General features: G+C 35.0%; 2 protein-coding genes across 4 annotated transcripts; both read right to left on the bottom strand.

Moving 5' to 3' along the window:
• Positions 1-4: 4 nt before the first annotated feature.
• Positions 5-6406, bottom strand: LOC306858567 (glycosyltransferase 8 domain-containing protein 2-like). Its single transcript, XM_079399154.1, has 10 exons — positions 6175-6406; positions 4938-4962; positions 3394-3483; positions 3120-3312; positions 2090-2207; positions 1854-1941; positions 1543-1655; positions 1282-1448; positions 1088-1200; positions 5-311 (listed from the first exon to the last, which is right to left on the bottom strand). The coding sequence occupies exons 1-10, from the start codon at positions 6226-6228 to the stop codon at positions 145-147; spliced, it is 1128 nt and encodes a 375-aa protein (XP_079255280.1). The 5' UTR covers positions 6229-6406; the 3' UTR covers positions 5-144.
• A 257-nt stretch (positions 6407-6663) lies between these two features.
• On the bottom strand, positions 6664-15718 carry LOC306858529 (F-box DNA helicase 1-like). 3 transcript variants are annotated; one of them, XM_079399097.1, is made up of 21 exons: positions 15531-15718; positions 15231-15392; positions 14650-15140; positions 14378-14508; positions 13362-13494; positions 13009-13199; positions 12762-12836; positions 12210-12292; positions 11964-12132; positions 11616-11835; positions 11377-11464; positions 11132-11218; positions 10803-10939; positions 10572-10668; positions 10168-10331; positions 9933-10008; positions 9520-9717; positions 9283-9408; positions 8643-8749; positions 8408-8542; positions 6664-7597 (listed from the first exon to the last, which is right to left on the bottom strand). In XM_079399097.1, the coding sequence occupies exons 3-21, from the start codon at positions 14956-14958 to the stop codon at positions 7430-7432; spliced, it is 2694 nt and encodes an 897-aa protein (XP_079255223.1). In that variant the 5' UTR covers positions 14959-15140; positions 15231-15392; positions 15531-15718; the 3' UTR covers positions 6664-7429. The 3 variants fall into 3 exon arrangements, with proteins under 3 accessions (XP_079255223.1, XP_079255221.1, XP_079255222.1); XM_079399095.1 differs by having other exon boundaries at positions 15598-15718; XM_079399096.1 differs by having other exon boundaries at positions 14650-15134; positions 15598-15711.
• Positions 15719-19259: the final 3541 nt, after the last annotated feature.

Here is a 19259-nt window from a genome sequence, read left to right as displayed (position 1 = left end):
CGTCTCTTTGTTTTACTCAATTTTACAAACTCTCTGCAAAAAAAAAACAGGATTCCAGTTTGGGTGTTTTTAATTTTTTATTTTAGTAGCCTCAGCATTTTTATTTGTATCAAGTCAAAGTGACAGTTTAATTTTGAATATTGGTTATGGTCGTATCAGGGTGAATTTTCCTGTGGGGTCTGGGATAAACCATTTCTCCCAGATGTCCAGATGGACGCAAGGGTAGTTCCAGGGCTTGAAATGGCCATTCCAGTGCAGTAAGTGTGCGTCTTTGAGAAAGGATCTGGGATAACGGGTATCAGGACTCCAGCCTTCATAGAACACCAGAAAGGAGCATTTAGTTTTTGTTGATTTGCTTTACTGCTAATTTCAAATTCACAAATCTTCATATTTACTTTTAATAGAGACACTGTGATGTTCACGAGGAGAGCTGACCTTTGACTCGTATAGTCTAAGGACTCATTCTTGTTAAAAACGAATCAAACATCTCAGGTTAGTTATGTAGAAGCTTATGAAAAATTAAATTGACATTTAGGGAATATGCTTTTGATACATGATACTCATATTTTATATTTATAATTTATTTCTGTGATGGCAATGCTAAATTTTCAGTGTCACATGATCCTTCAGAAATCATTCTAATATGCTCATTTGCTGCTCAGGAAACATTTCTTTTTATAAATGTAGAAAACAGTTGCGCTGCGTATTGTTTTTGTGAAAAGTTTTTCTTTTCAGGTTTCTATGAATCGGAAGTTTAGAAGAACAACATACTTAGACATACATACTTGTAATATCTTTACTGTCATTTTTATCAATTTAATGCTATTTTTGTTGAATAAAAATATCAATTCCCTTTTGAATGGTAGTGTATTTTATAATAAATACACCTAAATACTGGTATTCTATCTATATATATATATATAGGCAAAGTTTCAACTTGGTAGTTTTGAAGTACGGCTATTTTCAACATATGGCATAATACATATATTTTGAGACCAAGTACTTCCAATTGTAAAGACTGAAAAAAAAATCAAGTAATTATTTGGTGAGATTTGCCAGAAAAAAAAGGTAGAAAATAATGAATTACCCAGGTGTCTGACGTGCCACATTGGATCAATGGTTGTGTATTTATTATGAAAAACGATCAGCATTGGGGGGGTGGCCACACCGCCTGCCATGGCACTGCTGTACAGATTCTCCCTACATTGACATGGAAAAATAAATCCATTAAATCTGCACTAATTTGATCTCATAAAAACTCAATATTATCCAGTATATCACCTGACATTCACAGCCATCCATTTCTCCAGCTGTTTAGTTATTTTTTGCCTTTTCCATTCACCAATGTCTGCTACAAAAACACCTGGATTAAAGGAGCAGTCACTGGGGTTGATGCCCAACTCTCTGACTTCCTCTTTGCGGTAGTCCAGAAAGCCCATATAAGTTGTCTATGCGATGAAATGAAAATCAACCCATATAACAGTAACTAAAGAGATAAACTTAAACCATATTCAAAAAACTAAAACATCCATAAATACCCACCTGCATCCCCACACTGCGCACCATCTCATGTGTGGGGGGCAGATCACAGTCTGAGGCGAACGCAGCAGCGTGTCCTGCTTTCAGCTTTATGTTATACAGTTCCTGTATATCTCCTGTCAGTCAGATGTAACAAAAATCATTCATTATCACAGTGAATAGAGCAGTGAAGAGGTTTAATTTCATGCACTTGACATATGAGATCATGCTTGCATGATTAACTTGACGATGAAAGCTTTTGTATCAGTGCAACACGAGTACAAGTGTAAGGTTAGTATCAATTTCAGATGCTTACACGTAATAATGGATTTCACCTTGCACTATGACATCATCATCCAGGTAAACGATCCGCTCATGATTTTCAATGCCAAGAAGTGGCAAGTAGAACCTCACAAAGTTAAGCTGCAACACAAAAGAAACCAGGATTAAGAAACCATTAGTGTCTAAAAGCCTTCAACATTTAAAACAAAAGTCTAAGAAGGGGTGTTCACATATATTTGTTCACTTTTTAGAAATAATGTGGAGTTTAGAGTAACACAGCAGAACTCACAGGGTGCAGAAGCTCTGGTCTGGATGAATCCGGATTGACCTTCCCCTTCAATACCATCGGATTGAACTCCAGGATCTTGTATTTGATTTTTCTCAGCTCGGTCTTCTCTATGTATTCCCTGTATGAGTCCAGAAAATGGTTATTGAGGCATATGGATATTTATTGACTGAGCATGTTTCTCATTCATGTTTCAGACATGTAAATATTACGTACATATATCATGTACACATATGTACATTTTGTTCACTAAAGCTAAATTACTAAAAAAAAATTTTGTTAATTGAAATATAGCTGGAATAAAACAAATATAAATATTAGAAGAAAAACCTGAAATTTTGACAGTCTGAAAATTATGAAATGTTGCCTTGGCAATTAACTTAAGGTAGTTACTAACTGAAAATATAATTTATTTAATTACAAAAGTACACACATTTACTAAAAATTAAACAAATTAAATAAAAATAAAACCCAACAACACTAGGTTTCACAAGATGTGCATTATGTTAATTGGCACTAATAATATTTTATTGATATTTATTTTTATTTATATCTCATAAAAATAATTTTAAATGTAATTACATTTCATATTATTATATTACACTATATATATATAATATATGTAAAATGCTCACTACATTTTTATTGTTACTGTAGAACTGATCTATATAGTTTATTTAGTACTGTAACAAGAAAAAACGCAGTGAGCATTTTATATAACTGCAGTGGTTCTTGACAGCAAAAGGAAGTTAAATGCAAATAAATTTCAACTGCCCATAATAAATGCAAATAAATCTATTTATCTACTTTCAAAAGGGAAGAGAAAATGATTCCCATAGATTGTGTTATTGTTGTCAAAGGTTAAACGTCTAATTAAACACTCCAGACCAGTATTCTGACACATAACGGTTTATGGCAATACTACTTTCAGTGTTTGATTTGAAGAATATTTTTTAGTGACTTGTTGTACACAAAAACTACTTAATGTGTTGGGTGCAAACAAGTGCTAGTAGGTGTTACATTTGCGTTAGACCTTATCTTCTTGATGGCATCTCGCAGGGTAACTATGTAGAAGAAAATGCTTGCACGGCTGTTGCTGTAGATGCTGTTGATGGTTGCGATGGCAGCACCAATACGCTCCTCTGAAGCACAGATGACCACAGGGATGTCAGTGTCGGTCGCTTTCTCGTCCTCCACACCCGTTTTGGCCCCATCTTTCTTGAGTACTGCATAAACCACAATAAGATCAATATAATAAACTGAGTACATGCATAGCCTACTTGCATATCAGTACTCTGCATGTGTACCTGAATACTTGGGCAGTGTCTGTAGTCTGGTCTTTTTGTAAAGAAGAGCAAAAGCCACAAGGATGAGCAGAGTGAGGAGCCCACGGTTGACTGGCAGAGAGAGAGAGAGAGAGACTAATCACTACACTATACAAAATTCTACACTGTGTTGCATATAGCATATGAAATAAAAGGATGACCACTAGAGGTCACTGTATGCCTATGTATGAGGGATAAGATAAAAATACTATTTCAATCTCTCTACTTCAAAGTTTCAGGTTCAAATGAATGTGTTACTTGATGTTTCTTTGTAATTATTTGTGAAATTCACTAGCAATTTCTGGACGAAAATGGTTTTATCACCTTTTTTTTCCAGCTGCATTGTTATTGTTTACAAAAACTAAAGACAAAACTATTAAAAATCATTTTTGGTCATTTAAATAAAGCTGAAATTGAAACAAAAATTGTTAAAATTGAAAAAAAAAAAAAAAAAAAAAATTAGAAATGATTTTTCAAAGTTGAAAATAAAACAAAGTTTATTGGAGTACATTTTACACATGAACACTATGTCAGTCTTTCTACTTCAAAATGTCACGTTTAATTCAATGTGACACTTGCTGTTTCTTTGTAATTGAGTGTAAAATTAACGAGCGATTTTTTATTTTTTTTTCCTACCACAATTATTAAAACTAAAACTGAAATAAAAGTAAATTAAATCTATATGGAAATATTTTAAAAGAACAAAATGACAACAAAAACTTAAACTAAAATTAAAATAAACACTGAAAATATAACAATAAAAGCCAATCTAAAACATTAATAAATACTATTATAGTATTTATTCATATTTTAAATGAGCTTTTATTGTTAGGCTATATTTTCAGTGTTCATTTTAATTTTATAATAGTATATAAATAATCCTAATAGTATATCTATAATAGTATATAATACAATACTCAAATAATACAAAAAATCCAGACACAAAAATCTGAAATAACTTTCTTTGGTTGTGGTTAGTGCTACAATTGTCCAGGCTGAGGTCGGCTGAAGAAGATAAAGTAAACATTTTGTTGCTTTCCATTCCTTGACTAATGCAAAACATGCCTTTATACCTCTTGTCAAGGCCTTAATAAAATGAAAAAAAACCTTAAGTTAAGGCATAAGGCTTCAGTAAATGTGTTATGATAAGAAGAGTGGGATTTCTAGAGGCCCCGCTGCTATACATCACTTTTATGGGTTTAATCTGTCTGGTTACCTCATTTACTTTGGGACGACCAGTGGGACGGACCCCTCCTCCACCACAAACACACACACACAGGACACATTCCTGTTTTGCAGGACAGCAGAGCAAAACGAGGCTCTAAAACATCACTGTTTGCTCACCGACATCAGATATCCATGAGATTTCAGTTTGTATCAGGAGTCTGATTCAGAGTGACTCATACACTGGACATGATCACCGGCCTTGGGTGTTTTTCCATGTATTATGAAAGAGTGATGCAATAAACAAATGCATGGAGGGATTCATGGAAACACAGTCTGCAAAACATGGATTTGTTACTTACTTTTCCTCAACAAAGCCATCAGCATCTGTAAAAGGAGAGAAAGAATAAGATGGCTCACAGGGGTATTAAACTTAATATTTAGTTAGATTTTGCTTTGCTAAAGCTAGAAAATGAAAATAAGCACTTTAATATATTGTAGGACTTTAACTGTGAAACATCTAGATCAAAACAACTCACTTAAAAATGCTGAAATAAAATAATGTGATAAAATAACCTGAGGAAGTTTTAAAAACTGAACTTGTTGGTTTGGTGTTGATGAAGAGCACTTAGCCTATTTACTAATGAGCTTTTTAATGGTTAATTATTTTCAACCCAGTCTTTTGGTCACATCTAAGACACATTTCTAAAGGGATTTTGAGACTTTTGCACATGTGGGACTGTTTATCAGGAGTCTCCTGGCCTTTCCTTCCTGATGGCATGCTTCACTAAGCTCTCTTCTGTCCTCTCTTCATATCATATCTTCTTAGACCTCTCAGAAGGGAGTAAGCGTATTAGTTTTGCAGAAAGGAACCAGAAATCAAGTAAAACCAAACAGTGCCTTGCAGAAAGAGTTCAAATCTGGCATTATAGTTTGAAAACTAACTCTGATTCTTTTCATTTATTTAGGGTCTTAAAAACCTATTTAAAAAGCTCTCGCATATAACACACAATTTCTTGTCCTATTCCGGCGATAACAGAAGAAATACCAATTATTTTGGGTTTTAAAAGCAGAAGACTTAATGATAAATGATTGAAAATATATAAGAACATCAACTCAATTTTAGATGGGACTGTCTCCTTCAGACAGATCATGTTAACTTAGGCTACTACTATTAAAGGCAACATTTTATATTTTTATTAATCACGTTAACACACTATTACATCAGTAACATATGTATTTATCCTATATTTTGTGAGAGCTATACGTTCATATTAATGGACTAGGCCTTTTACAATAGAATATTACATTAGGCTACATTTATCCTTTATATAATGTCTTCCTTTCTTTTGTTAACAATAACATTATCCAAAATAACATTAACCTTGTAGAAACAAGAGATAGAGGAGTTTCTTAATTTCTTGAGATAAACTAAATAAGTAACAAAACTGATACACAACAATGATAACCGAATCACTGATAGTTATCATAAAAAAGAGGTGAGTTTGTATGTAAAACTTAGCGGTGCACAAATCGTAAAATAAGAGGAAAAAACGCTTGTCGCTGATTTACATTGGATTGTTTATATTGGCCACTTACCAGAGTTCCCAGTTTAATTCCCAGCACAGCAGTCAGTCGCGCGGTTACGTGCATTTAATCTGTACGGCGCGGTCGAGTGGGCGTGGCCAAACTGAAGAACGCACAGATGCTCAGTGCTGCGTTTCCCTCATTTATCCTCATGAGACCTAGCTATGCATTTTTTTTTGTCCAGATGTCTTTTTAAAATCTCTGAAATCCATACAAGCCACTGTGTCAAGCCCTACTGTGTTTTACATGGGACGTCCCGAACTTTTCTCATATACCAGAAGTGGGTGTGGCCAATAGGTTAATAAATTACATTATATATATACACACACACTATTCCTAGATATAATACGTGTGCATCTAATTAATACTTTATTCAATTTAACAAAAAAAAAAACTAATTGTCATAATTAGATGTTTTACACAACATTTTATAAATATAATGTACCATTAATGTATATTACAAAAGTTTGAAAAAAAAAAAAAAAAACAGTGAGCCTGCACCCGATCTGCACAAGATTTACTTAGTCTGTGCAAAATATACATAAATATATACATATGATTACAAATTCTCACACGTCACTTTTACAATGTCTGCAGAAACAAAAAATATTTTGAAAAATTACACCTTTTTTTCAAATGGTAAAAAATTAAAGGTTACATAAATTATGATCATGCTTGTTCAAAGTATTAAAAATCAAAAAAAACTTTGGAATTTACTATATACAGTGTAAAACTTAAGTTAGTCTAATTACACACTTTGTCTCTATGTAAATCTATATGTAGGAATGGTTATTCTTCCCACACGTCACTCATGTTACAACTGTGGACAAACACAATCTTATACATCAGTGTTCCTCAACTGTGTCGTTCACAACAGCTGTAATACTGTAGTTATCAAGGGCTTGAAAAGGACCTTCTAAAGCTGCCAGAAAAACCAGGAAAAAGACACACAGCTTATTCTCCACCGATAAACACTGACGTCAATGTTTAGTGTCTTCCAAATAGGGCAAGTCACAGTGTTGGAGAACCAATAAAATGAAGCAACAGGGGGAAAAAAACAGTTTGGCAACAAGGAGAAAATAAAAAAAATAAAAAAGTTTAGAACTACTAAAATAGTTATGGAACATACATAAAAATAAGTTTAACTAAAAATAAAACAAACAAACAAAAACAAAACATCCAATGCAGATTTGAGTAATCCACAATTGTGAACTTTGCGAAATCACTCAAAAAGACACAAAGGCAAAATGGCACTAAAATGTGGTGTTTAAAGTAAAGATAGCAGCATGGCGACATTGATGGGCAGATCTATTCTTTCATTGGTATAGGTCATGGATCTGACCCGTTCAGGTGGAGAGAGCAGGAAGGCTGCAGGTCCCACACGCTGCTCCACACAGGTCAAACACAGAACGCCGCCCTCGTCCACGCTCTCCATCTGAAACACACATGTAAATCAATACAGGAAGGTAGTTTTTGAACCCGCAAGAATCGTTCACCCCAAAAATCTAAGTTTGCTGACAATGTACTTCATCTCAGGCCATCAGAGATGTACAGAAGTTTGCTTTTTTATCAGAACAGATTTGGAGAAATTTAGCATAACATCACTTCCTCACAAATGAATCCTCTGCAGTGAATGGGTGCCGTCAGAATGAGAGTTCAAACAGCTGATAAAAACGTCACAAGTAATCCACATGACTCCAGTCAATCAATTAATGTCTTTCTGGATAAAATAGGAGTCCTCGATTTAAAATACTGCATTCTCCAAAGAAAAAGCCTGAATCAGGAGAGAAATGTGTGCAGTCTAAAGCAGTTCTAAACAAATATGTCGGTGGATTTCAAAGTGAGAGGACAACAGGAAAGGAAGCATTATTCTGGACTCGTATTTTAGCCAAAAGTGGCGGTTGTAAAGTTAAAATGACTTAATAATGGATTTGTTTCATACAAGCACGCAGCTTTTCACTTCAAAAGACACTAACTGATGGACTGGAGTCATTTGCAATAATTGTGGATTATTGGGACGTTTTCATCAGCTTTTTGGACTCTCATTCTAACGGCACCTATTCAATGAAGAGGATGCATTGGTAACTAAGTGATTTAATCCTAAATTTCTACATATCTGTTCTGATGAAGAAAACTATTCTATATCTTGGATGGTCTGAGCGGGAGTACATTTCAGCAAATTAAAATTTTTGGGTGAACTATCCCATTAAAAGACAAACAAATGAAGGTGGAAAAAGACACTAACGTATCTGATGGGGAGTTTGCTCATGCTGAGGACAGCATCTGCAGTGATGTGGTTCTCACAGCCTTTAATGGAGCAGACAAGAGATGGGTCCTTACTCAGCAGCGTGCTGGTCAGCCCTGACCTTAGGGAGTACTCCTGTGGAAGACGAAGAGGCAGGAATAATAAGAATGCTTCAAATGAATGATTTATGCATATTCTTTGGAATATAAAGACCAGAACCAATGCAATAACTCACCCCACTGAACGTGAGGATGTTGCTGATGGTCTTGGTGATGTAAAGTGCTCTTTTGGCTCGAGTGATCGCCACATATAACAGGTTCCACTCGTCATCTGGGACGTTTGCTGCAGCCAGAGAGAAAAGATTAGACATATGCATATCTGGATTTTCATATATTGATTCTAATTGGTCAGCTGCAACATCATGCAAATATTTCTGCAACTAAGAGACTTTCACTGGGCCTTTTTGAATATGATACTAATATGAACCATTTAAGTACTAATATGCATGCTTTAAGAATAAATAAGAAAAGTTTTTAAAAAAAGTACCTCCCCAGTGACTGCTTTTGTACCTTTTTTCCTGAGTGTGTACATGATTCTCTAGCAAACTACTCATATACATTAAGATCTCAGAATTCCTATCACAGATCATCACAAACATACACTCTTTATGGACACTTTGATCTACCAGATGTGTATCCAGATGTGTCACTTGGCTAAAGCCCAGACAGACTTTGAGGCTCAGATACATTATAATAATGGTAAGAGCTGGGATTTACTTCATTATGTACAATACATTTATTATTACATTTACACACACACTTTTATACAAAGTATAAAAAAACAACAACATACATTCCTAAAGAAATGCCACAAACCTGCATTGAAACCGCCAACTCTCTGCAGGTTGTGTCGAGCACATGGTACTTTCATGAAGTCATCAGTCACAACCACTGTGTCAAACTCCAGGCCTTTTGCTTTATGCACCGTACCAAGGATAAAATCTGTCACAATCAGAGACATAAAAGTATTCAGATTGTATATAGGGGTTGCAAGCCACTGAGTATTTCTCAGAAACGGTGCTTTAGTGCTTTTTAGTCTTTAGTCTCACTCACCTGCGCAAACTGGGCTTTTCTGGGCGCGATCATAGATCCGTTTAACCAGCTCTGGAATGCGTTTGTTGTATTTTTCCACCACGGCTAGCTTGGCCTCCAGCTCGCGGTCTTCCGAGGCCATGGCGTATCCCTTCAGACCTCTGAATCCACCCATTTTATCTTTGCAGAAACTTCGGATGAAATAATCCTTGATCCTCTCTAAAGTAGAGAAACAAATCCAAACAAAGCAAACTTTAGCAAAGCATAATTTAACAACCATCAGTTTCAAAGATCCAACAAGGTATTAATAATCTGAAATAGCTTTACAGACAGGAAACCTACAGCAAAGACTACAGAAACCATTTTGAGCAATTAGGATATTTTGTTAAATAGTGAGTCTAAGATTATAAAGCCTTCAAGAAGAAGTGACTCACCCTTCTTGCGTTTGTCCTCTGGTTGCATTAGGACCCAGAGATCCATAATTTTTTCCAGTCCAAAATTTTCAACACCCTGAAATCAGAGGTTGGCATTTTTTAAAAGAAACACTAATCATGTTTTGCACATCACGTAACTTTCTCTGACTGAAAAATGTTTCGAATATATCTTTAGGTTTAAAAGACACATTAAGATAATTCATTACCAGGTTGGACAAATGTTTAATGTACTCACTCCCACAATGTAGATCTTGCAGATGGGGTTGGCGTCTGTGAGTCGGACAGCCTCGCTGAAAACTGTGACATTACAGCGGCTCAGAATGGCCACGCTCCCTTCTGGCAGCCTCTGTCCCAGCTTCAGATGTTGCAGTGTTTGTGTGTCCTCCCCTCGAACATTCCCTGAAAAGAGACGCATAGCATTTTTATTATTGCCAGGTTCACACTTCAATTAAAAAAAAACTGAGAAGAAAACAAATAGTAACAACACAACAGCGTTACTTTTTCTTCAAGCAAAACTCAATATTCCATTTTTATTAAACAGTATTAAAACAATTTCATATTACTACTACCACTATTATTAATAATATTTGCAAAAATATAATAAATCATAATTGCCTAAATATAACTTCTTAAACTTACCATCCTGATGCCCACCAACCAATATCTGCTTCACTTTTTTACAGCAGTCCAATATTGCAGCACCAATGTATGCAATTTCAGATCCAAACCTAAAGCTCTGTGAAAAATATGAGTGGTCATATTAGAACGTATTTACCCACAAACACGTTTATTGTAGTGGTAGAATTATGTGTGGCCCACTTCCTCTACAAGTATTATCTGCATTTCATTTTCCTGTGTTTTTGTTTGTACCTGTGTGAGATAATAGATGTGTGTGTGAGGAACTGCATGCAAAGCATTGACTGCTCCTCTGAAAGTGTAAATCTGTTGATGAGGATCTCCAACCAGGATTTTCCCACAGTTCTGAGAGAGCATAATGCCCATTATGACTGGAAAAAATCAAAGACCACAAACAGAACACAAAATAAGTTCACATTACAGTCAACAACACATTACAGAATCTGAAATCACAAAATTCAGCTCTTTAATACAGCATAATAAAATCAAATAAAAACTAAATTTAATGCTACCTTAAATGACCTAAATCTGGATGAAATTACCAAACCAAGATTTATTTTAACCTGGCGTGCAGTCTTGAGCTTCGTCAATAAATATGGCATCGTATCGGTCCAGCAGTGGTTTACTCAGCTGCCAGAGTTTGAGATATCCTGTTAACAACAATCAAAGGGAAAACAACATAGATACAACATCTAAGAAAAATATGAAAGCAGATTTTGGGTTTATTGCTATTGTGACTGAGCATGAAAGGAAATTAGTTGCAGTTAATTCATTTAAATATCTGATAAATCCAAATTTTGGTGATTACCATCATGGGTCATGTTGTACACTCTCTCTTTTCTGGACTTCAGCTCTACCATTTGATCCCATAACTCCTGTGCGGCACCAGCAAATGCCTGGAGAGAAAGATATTTATTAATGCGCAAAAATCCAAACTAACTGATTGTAATGTTTGTTTAAAATTTAGTAACCCTTAAAACAACATTTCCAAAAGCATAAGCTGCATTCACCAATGTAAACTGATATACCCGCATGCCTTCACTTTACCATTTTTTGGTGATCGTCTGGGTATTCTGGCATTCCGTGTGTGTTCTTGTACTTATGTGGAACATGCTCCGGACCAACACACTGGTCTACAGATGCCCAGAAATTGTGGAGTGTTTGCGTCACCACTTTAGCATTGACGAATCCTCCGAGTCCTTTAGGCAAGACCCATGCCACATCAAACACCTGCAAATTATTGGACAGTTTCCTCATGTTTTTATACCTGCATAGCAGAAAAGAGACACAAATGATTCAGGTTACACCTTATTGAAAACATTATTCATTCTTTAAAATAAATTGTTTGGTAAATGTTTCTCTGTCAATAATCCCATAAATACCGTATAAACTGACCTCACTCCCACAGCTCTGAACGCCATTGAATGGATGGTACTGCATTCGACGTTGTAAGGAAATGAACGCTGAGCTTGCATCGCCACAGATTTGTTGAAGGCCAGGTAGAGGAAGCGCATATGTTGCCTTTGCTGAGCATACTTCACGAGTGTGGTCGTCTTTCCAGTGCCTGCAACAAATAAGAATGGCATTACATGCGACTCAAACACTTTCTGCTGTGAAATTATTTAAATGAATTATCCTCACCTGCAAAAGCCATAATTTTAACAACGTGGTTATTCTGGATGTCATGGTTGAGTATCTGCTGCTGCTCATGAGTGATAAGCTGTCTGAGAATGAAAATGATAATGATCATTACCATTATATCATATGCTATAAATTATTTCACAATTATATCATACATTTTTTGTAATAAATATATACACTTCTAATACTTTTGAAATGCACTTATGCTCACCAAGACTGCATTTATTTGAACAAAAATATAATAAAAACAGTGCGTGAAATATTAGTACTGTGAAATATTAGTACAATTCAAAATAACCATTTTCTATTTTAATAAGTAATATATTCCTTTGATAGAAAAGCTGAATTTTCAGCAGTTCAAAGGTCCAACAGACTTTTTTGGATTTTCATTCAAAATACAAATATTTTGTAACATTACAAATGCCTTTACTGTCACTTTTTATAATTTAACTGCTGAATTAAATTAATTTCTTAAAAACAAAAAATTGTACGGACTCAAAACTTTTGAACTGTAAATAATACACAAGTACTATATCCAAATTTGATTCCCACCTGTTGTCTTGCAAGCCCACAGGAGGAGGAGCGTTCTCCATTAAGTGCAGCACATAGAAGATATTGTAATGCCACCTATATGAGGGTATAAAAAGTGAAGAATCATTTAAATCAAATTGCAAAATACAGAAAACATCCTGTACTAAGTATTTGCATTTGTTTGGCTAGTCATGCGACCAAAAAAATCATGTTGTTGTGCAGATGTTGTGGCCATTTATAGAAAAATTACTTTAAACTTGTCCCTCACCTGTTGCTTATGTTAATATTGTTCTCTCTCATTGCCAGGAGCAAAGTCGCCATGGCCCACAGGTACTCAGAGATTCCTCCTGCTGTCAGCAGACACCCAGACTTCTGCAAGAGAGCTACCAGATCCAAGACATCTTTCACTCCGTCAGCCAAAATCAACATCAGGGCCATGGCAGACCAAGGGTTTGGACCCTGTAATACATGTCAATAATCGGTTAAATATCAAAACATTAAAATACAGTGGAAATGGACACACATTATAATGCAGATTTACAAGATATGCACACAGTTGCATCATAAACAAGGACACTAAATTAGTAGTTTCAGAAATTTTGAACTGTGAGATTTCATTACCTCATCATCCACCATGTCTGGGATTCTGTCTTTGATACAGGCTTCAGCCTGAGCGTAGAGCTGATGTCCTTTCACACACGCCAACACGTCCTTCACATTCACCCGTTTGCTGTGTTTGAACTGAGACATGTACCTGAAAAAACATGCACAAAATACGCACAATGACCACAAAACCAGTGGACCACAAAACCGGTCATAAGGGTAAATTTTTTGAAATTGGGATTTATATATCATCTGAAAGTTGAATAAATAAGCTTTCCATTGATGTATGATTTGTTAGGATAGGACAATATTTGGCAGAGATGCAACTATTTGAAAATCTGGAAACTGAAGCTGCAAAATAATCAATTTTGAGAAATTCGCCTTTAAAGTTGTCCAAATAAAAGTCCTTAGAAATGCATATTACTAATCAGAAATTATGTTTTGATATATTTACGGTAGGAAATTCACAAAATATCTTCTTGGAACATGATCTTTACTGAATATCCTAATTATTTTTGGCCTAAAAGAAAAATGTATTGTTGGCTATTAGTATAAATATACCCCAGTGTCTTATGACTGGTTTTGTGGTCCAGGGTCACATATAGATTTCATATTCTAAAGTTTGATTTTATTTTTGTATATACCTAATTATACATTTGAATCCAACCTTATTATATTATTTTAAAAATCTTTTAATTTTTTCATCATTTTATATCTCTATTCATCTATACCCATTATATTTTTCCTGTATAGCGTATATTGGCTCCATTAGTACTTTGCCAATATTTTAAACATTATCAGTCTTGCCAGTGATATGCTTTGTTGACTTTAAACTGACCAATCAGCTGATCATTAAGCTACAGTTGACCCCCGATGTACAATTGTCACCTAACAGGCTTGATCTCTATCAGCAGCTCTGATGTAGACTTCAAAATGAGCCATAGGTGTGAAAGTGGGGGTTGGGAAGCACTTTCTGTTGTGCTTCAAAGGCGCAAATAATAAGTCCTGTAGTTGCTTTACTGATGCATTCTTACCTCAACACATTGAGAAGACACAGGTCATCCTTTTTGTTAATTTGATTATCATCAAGGATAGACTTCACTTCCTTCAGCGCTTCATTTTGCCGCTTACGGTATCTGCAGTACAACTTCTTCCAAGGCAGAAACTAGGGAAGAAACCATGAGATGTCACAAAATAATGCCACCAACACATCTAAATAAACACTTTTTAAGTAGCACCTACACAAAGTTTCAATAAAATTGTATTATTAACTCACAGGAATGTTTGAAAGGCATCAACAACACACCTGGGGGTCCATGACGACGGTCCTCCAGTGATGGCACACCAGGCTGATGTTTCGATAGAGGTCATCTGCTGGGAGGTGTGCGAACACTTCCCTCAGGACCTCCTCAGGCAGATCCTGGACATGGCCCTTGGGCACCTCCTGGCCTCCCTGCACTCCTAGCAGCCCAAAGTGGGCATCAGGGAGGGCTTCCAACAGGTCATCCTCATCCTCTTCTTTTCTCACAGTAACTTCCAATGATTCTTCTTTTTTGACAGACGTGGTTCCTACCTCAAAGTCTTCATCGAACATGTCCTCAGTGATTCCTTCCATGTAATCCTCAATCTTTTCCTCTTCAACATTTTCTTCTTTTGGGATAAGATGCCCGAATGGTTCCTGTTCTTCCTCCTCGCATTTCACCGGAGTCTTGGTTCCTTTTTGGGGGCTGGTGCTGATGACTCCAGTGACGGAGAAGAAACTGGTGATGCCTTTCTGTTGTCCCGCACCACCTGAAGCTTAATAGCAAAATTAACATGTGTTAAAAAGCAAAGTGAGCACTGTTTTGTGCAGAAAGATGCAAAACGCACTGGCAAATAAAACAACACCTTGTCTGCTTCTTTTGATAGGGGTCCTGGGCTGAAGTCCTCGGTTTGGACCCGTGTTGCTGAGGTTAACATTAAAAGGCTGTGTGAGAGACTCGTTCCCTGTGTTGCTTTGCACCAGATCATCACATTCTGAGGGCCCCAAGTGCCTGCGTTTGGCCCTTCCTATATAAAAGACACATTAGACACAGAATAAGCAATTTGAACCCTAAAAACACAAATAAAACCCACAAAGTCCGAGTTAAACGCGAACTTTGACTGCACCACTGAGTGTCCATTTAAATACATATTATATCTACTCACAATCAACGTGACGTGCAACAAGGAAAAATTGCAAAACAAAGAATGTAACGTTAATTGTAAATATTACCTCTCATGGACGATTCCATGATTTACAAACGACGAGACGCTTCACCCCACCGATGTCACAGATTTAACTTCAGTCCACCCAAACAAACACAACAACCTCACAAGTGTTCCATTTCCGCTCTGCGTCACTACAAATTAAAAGTTCGGATCTTACTTCAAAGTAAAAGTCCCCACAGGATCCTCCATTCTGAGTGGACAGACGCAGCATTCGGTTTAAATATTTTTGGTGGTCTACATATTCTCCTAAATATGATGTTTCTTGTATCAGGTAATTGTCTCTTTATCTTGCTCCTCAGAATTGTTACAGAATGAACTAAAAATGACAACCAATAGGTGGCAGCAGAGAAACATTTGATGTGGGCAAGAATGAGCTGTGACATTCTATAAATAATGATAAAAAAAATTAAATTAAGGTTCACTAACCTTGTGTGTTTTTGTAAGTAAAGAGCTGGCTCGATGAGAGAGAGAGAGATCAGAGCTTTTATTTATTTTTTAATAAACTATTAAAACCCGTTTTTGTTCATTGAAATTAAGCAGATAAATAAAATATAGATATTATATGAAAATCCTTTTAAAAATGATTGTTATCTTGGCAGCTAAATACAATTAATAAATAAAAACCAAAATAAAAAATTAAGCTAAATAGATATTTCTTTAAAAAAGAGATACCTAATAAAATGACTAAAGTGAAAATCTAATTAAAGCTATTTTAAAACATATAATAGTGTTAATAGCCTAAGTGTCTGTGCACTTACAGTCTGTAAATATTCACTGGTGGTTCTGGCTCTTGAAGAATGGCACGTAATACTATCTGCGTCTCTGGGCTGCTCCAAACATCAATCAAAAGCACTCATTCGGCACTTGAACTTCATGCCGTCTTAAAGCCGTTCTAAAAATTGGACTCTAAGACTCTTATGTGTTCATGGAGATGCTTTAAGAGATGCTCTAATTCAGAGCTTTTAGAAGAAGTGTGATTCAAATTGCAAGCATGCAACTCTTTTCAAGAAAAGAGAGGCATGACGTATTAAGCTACTTCAAGTTAATACAAATACAGTCAACACAGGTTTGTACTGGGTTGTATTTTCAAAGTATTGTTTTAATAAGGCGGGTCTTCAGGAGGGATGCCGCTGTCCAGACATGTAGTGAAAGTTGGTTTCGTCATTTGAACACAAGGACAGTGAAGTGTTTGGCCTTGATGTGAGTGAAAGTGTGACTGTGAAAGATGCATTGTGGCACTCAGTCTTTTCTCTCTCTTGCCCATGCAGTTACAGTGAATGGTGACTGAAGCTTTTAAGATTGAAAAGCTCTTGCAATATAGAGTCTAAGCCATATAGTCTGCATTTATGGTACTGTTATGGTCCTCAAGAGCTTTTGTCCCCATTCGTTGTATTGTATGGAAAAAAGTGAATAAGAATGTCTTCTTTTGTGTTCCATGGAGGAAAGAAAGTCATTCAGCTTTGGAAAGACATGAGGGTGAGTAAATGATGACTTTATAGATGAACTAATCCGTTTAGTCTCCTGAAGCTATCATTAAAACAATGAGGGCAAAAGTCAAGACATCTAAATCTGAACTTATTTCTCATCAAATTTGTCCATGGTCAAATGATCTAAGTATCTGAGTTATAGAGATCTGAGTATTCACTCAGTATCTAAGTAAATTTTATAGCACCATTTAAGTGCACCAAGAGGTCTTAAGATGACTTAAAAGTTTTAAAATAAGACAAAACAACTAAAACACGAGGTATATCCATTCATCCTCTCAAGAACTTTTTTTCTTTGAAGAGCCACATATTTTTACTATTTAAAATAACTGTTTTCTATTCGAATATATTTTAAAATGTAATTTATTCCTGTGATTTCTTAGTTGAATTTTTAGCATCATTACTCCAGTCACATGATCCTTCAGAAATCATTCTAATATTCTGATTTGCTGCTCAAAAAAACATTTATTATTATTAGTATTATTATGTCGAAAACAACTGAGTAGAATTTTTTCAGGTTTCTTTGATGAATAGAAAGTTCAGAAGAACAGCATTTATCTGAAATAGAAATCTTTTGTAACATTATAAATGTCTATTTAAATGTTCATCCTTGCTAAATAAAAGTATTAATTTCTATAACCCCCCCCCCCCCCCCCCCCACAAAAAAAAAAAAAACAGAAAAAAATTTAATTAAATTAAAATATTTTCAAATAGAAAGCAGATATTTTAAATAGTAATATATTTAGTATTTTGTAAAATCTGCTGTATTTTGAATAAAATAAATACAGGCTTGGTGAGCAGAAGAGAATTGTTCAAAGAACATTAAAAATCTTTCTGTTCAAAAACTTTTTATATATATATAATCTTTATCCTAAAAGTTTCTAAATAATAATAATAAAAGAAGTCATGGCGGCCTTGAATATTTATATGGATACTGACTCTTGACTCATGTTTTTTTCTCTCTCTTTTTTTCAAAAATTTCGAATTTAATTGAATTTGTTACATTTTCATGATTTTTTTGTGAAAACAATTAAAAATCTTTTTTGTTAATTCAAATAAAGCTGAACTCAAATATGTATATTAAATGAAAAACGTATAAAAAAATTGATTTTTGTTTTTAGAAATAAATAGAAATGTTGTCTTTGCAACTAACTGAAATAAAATAAGTTTAAATTGAATTACTAAAGCTAAAACTGAATAGAAAAAAGTAAGATCTCTCTCTCTCTCTCTAATTTAAATAATATTAGAACACATTTTAAATTGACAAGAAATGTAAGTTCAAGGTTTAAAATGGTACTCAAATTTGTCACAATTTTTTTTATTAACCATAAAACAAGCCTGTCATTATTATTTCAGAGCATATGTAGAAGTGATTAAATCCAGGTGAAGTTTTGGCCTTTTTTGTTTAGTTATTATCAAACCATGCTAACTTATCCCAAGCCAACCAGATCTTTCCAGCCTCATTTTTGGTGGGGATTCAATCCAAAGAATAATATTAACAGCCGTCATGTGGCATTTGGTTCCCTTTTGTCGTTTTTTCCATATGCTGCTGATGACTGGGAATTCCTGCTCATGTGAAGCTGCACGTATGCAGAATGACTCCAACACTGGCTCTGCTCAAAATCCTGACGAGGGAATGTGTGTGTGTGTTTAGAGTCAGGCTCTGCTCAAACAGCGGAGCTCCTGCTTGCCCAGAGTCTGACATCATCTTAAAAATGAGTGCATCTTAGCATGCTCTCCTCATGACCCTCCAAATGTTAGTCCCTCTGCACACCTCTGTTCCTGTTAAACAATATACTTGCAATAACTTGCAAATCTGCTTCTGAGATGTTTTTCTTTTGAAATTACTCAACCTTTCAATCATTAGGTAATTCTTGACAAATTTACACAATATATTATAATTTTTTTGTCAAATAAGTTTTATTGAAAGACAAAGATTTTGAAGATGTATTTGCAGTCTTACTCAATATATTTTATATGATAAAAATAGTATGTGAAAAGTATTGCAGTGTAAAACAGCATAATTGTCACATAAACTCAACATAAATTGCATTAATTTATCACATTATAAAATGGTTCATTAGCATTTTTAATCACATTTTTTCATTAAAAAAATTATTTCTTTGCAGTATGATGAAATCCTGGACCACAAAACCAGTCAAAGGTGTCAATTTTTCAAAAT

The sequence above is a fragment of the Barbus barbus genome, assembly GCF_936440315.1.
Source record: "Barbus barbus genome assembly, chromosome: 39".
Lineage (NCBI taxonomy): Eukaryota > Metazoa > Chordata > Actinopteri > Cypriniformes > Cyprinidae > Barbus > Barbus barbus.
This window is presented reverse-complemented; position numbering and strand designations above follow the sequence as displayed.

What these genes read in the sequence shown, in the direction of transcription:
- LOC306858567 (XM_079399154.1), bottom strand. Translation starts at nt 6,228, where the DNA reads ATGCACGTAACCGCGCGACTGACTGCTGTGCTGGGAATTAAACTGGGA. An exon ending in GACCAGAGCTTCTGCACCCT is followed by an intron (nt 1,942 to 2,089) that starts GTGAGTTCTGCT and finishes TTTGTGTTGCAG; the next exon opens with CTTAACTTTGTGAGGTTCTA. An exon ending in GTGGCACGTCAGACACCTGG is followed by an intron (nt 312 to 1,087) that starts GTAATTCATTAT and finishes TGTTCTATGAAG; the next exon opens with GCTGGAGTCCTGATACCCGT.
- LOC306858529 (XM_079399095.1), bottom strand. An exon ending in AATATTAACATAAGCAACAG is followed by an intron (nt 12,837 to 13,008) that starts GTGAGGGACAAG and finishes ACCCTCATATAG; the next exon opens with GTGGCATTACAATATCTTCT. An exon ending in GGTTGGTGGGCATCAGGATG is followed by an intron (nt 10,332 to 10,571) that starts GTAAGTTTAAGA and finishes GTCTCTTTTCAG; the next exon opens with GGAATGTTCGAGGGGAGGAC.